At 37.4% G+C, this 1,087-nt stretch overlaps 1 protein-coding gene across 1 annotated transcript in view; it reads left to right on the forward strand.

Annotated features, from left to right (window-relative positions):
* The window catches only part of LOC107104468 (unconventional myosin-Ig-like), an 83,096-nt gene that overhangs the window by 15,488 nt on the left and 66,521 nt on the right, over window positions 1-1,087 (forward strand). The window contains exons 3-4 of the mRNA XM_015404464.1: window positions 484-577; window positions 704-869. Of these exons, the coding sequence (XP_015259950.1) occupies window positions 484-577; window positions 704-869 (260 nt within the window). The remainder of the gene's footprint in view (window positions 1-483; window positions 578-703; window positions 870-1,087) is intronic.

Genomic DNA, 1,087 nt, shown 5'->3' on the forward strand with positions numbered 1-1,087 from the left:
GTGAGAAAAGTCGATTAAAGTCAGAATTGTGAGAAAAAAGTCAGAATTCTGAGATTAAAGTCAGAATTGTGAGAAAAAAGTCAGAATTCTGAGATTAAAGTCAGAATTGTGAGAAAAAAGTCGATTAAAGTCAGAATTGTGAGAAAAAAGTCAGAATTCTGAGATTAAAGTCAGAATTGTGAGAAAAAAAGTCAGAATTCTGACCTTTTTCCCCATACTATACTGAAATAAAATAAAAAAAAAATCAGTTAACTTTTTTTTTTTCAGTGGCCCTAATCCTCTTCCGTAGGTCAGTAGTATTAACTATCATCAGTATTTTAATTTTTCTAAACTTAAATAATATTTGAAAGATAATGCTAACATTCTGACATTAATAATATCACTGTCTAATTATCTCATAGTTATATTAAAATGTATTAAATGTAATAATTGATTTTCCTTCTTTGCATCACAGTGTGTCTATAACCTGTCTCTGTGTTTTAGGTGAGAGCGGTGCAGGAAAAACAGAAGCCAGTAAATACATCATGCAATACATCGCAGCCATCACAAACCCCAGCCAGAGGGCGGAGGTGGAGAGGTGAGAGCTTCATCACAAAGAAAACTACGTTATTAAGAGTGATTGTTACTAATTCCCTGCTTTATTAATCTCCTCCTTCTTCTTCTTCTCTTATTCATGTTCGTTTCCTGCAATGTGGTTCCTCAGCGTGAAGAATGTTCTGCTGAAGTCTAACTGTGTGCTGGAGGCCTTCGGGAACGCCAAGACCAACCGCAACGACAACTCCAGCCGCTTCGGGAAGTACATGGACATCAACTTCAACTTCAACGGGGATCCCACAGGAGGACACATCAACAACTACCTGCTGGAGAAGGTGAGGGGAGGAGGAGGTGAGGGGAGGAGGAGGTGAGGGGAGGAGGAGGATGATGGAGGAGGAGGAAGAACTGAAAAAACCCCACAAAACTGTAGCTTATAGCTTAGATTCAGACAGATTCATTTTATAGCTTGGAAAAAAAATGTCTCAACAATTTTTCCCTTATTTGAGAAAATTAACCTTATTTTCAATTCTATTCAGTTTATTTCTATAGCTCC

Source organism: Cyprinodon variegatus, unplaced genomic scaffold, assembly GCF_000732505.1.
Source record: "Cyprinodon variegatus isolate N-32 unplaced genomic scaffold, C_variegatus-1.0 Scaffold1755, whole genome shotgun sequence".
Classification (NCBI taxonomy): Eukaryota; Metazoa; Chordata; class Actinopteri; order Cyprinodontiformes; family Cyprinodontidae; genus Cyprinodon; species Cyprinodon variegatus.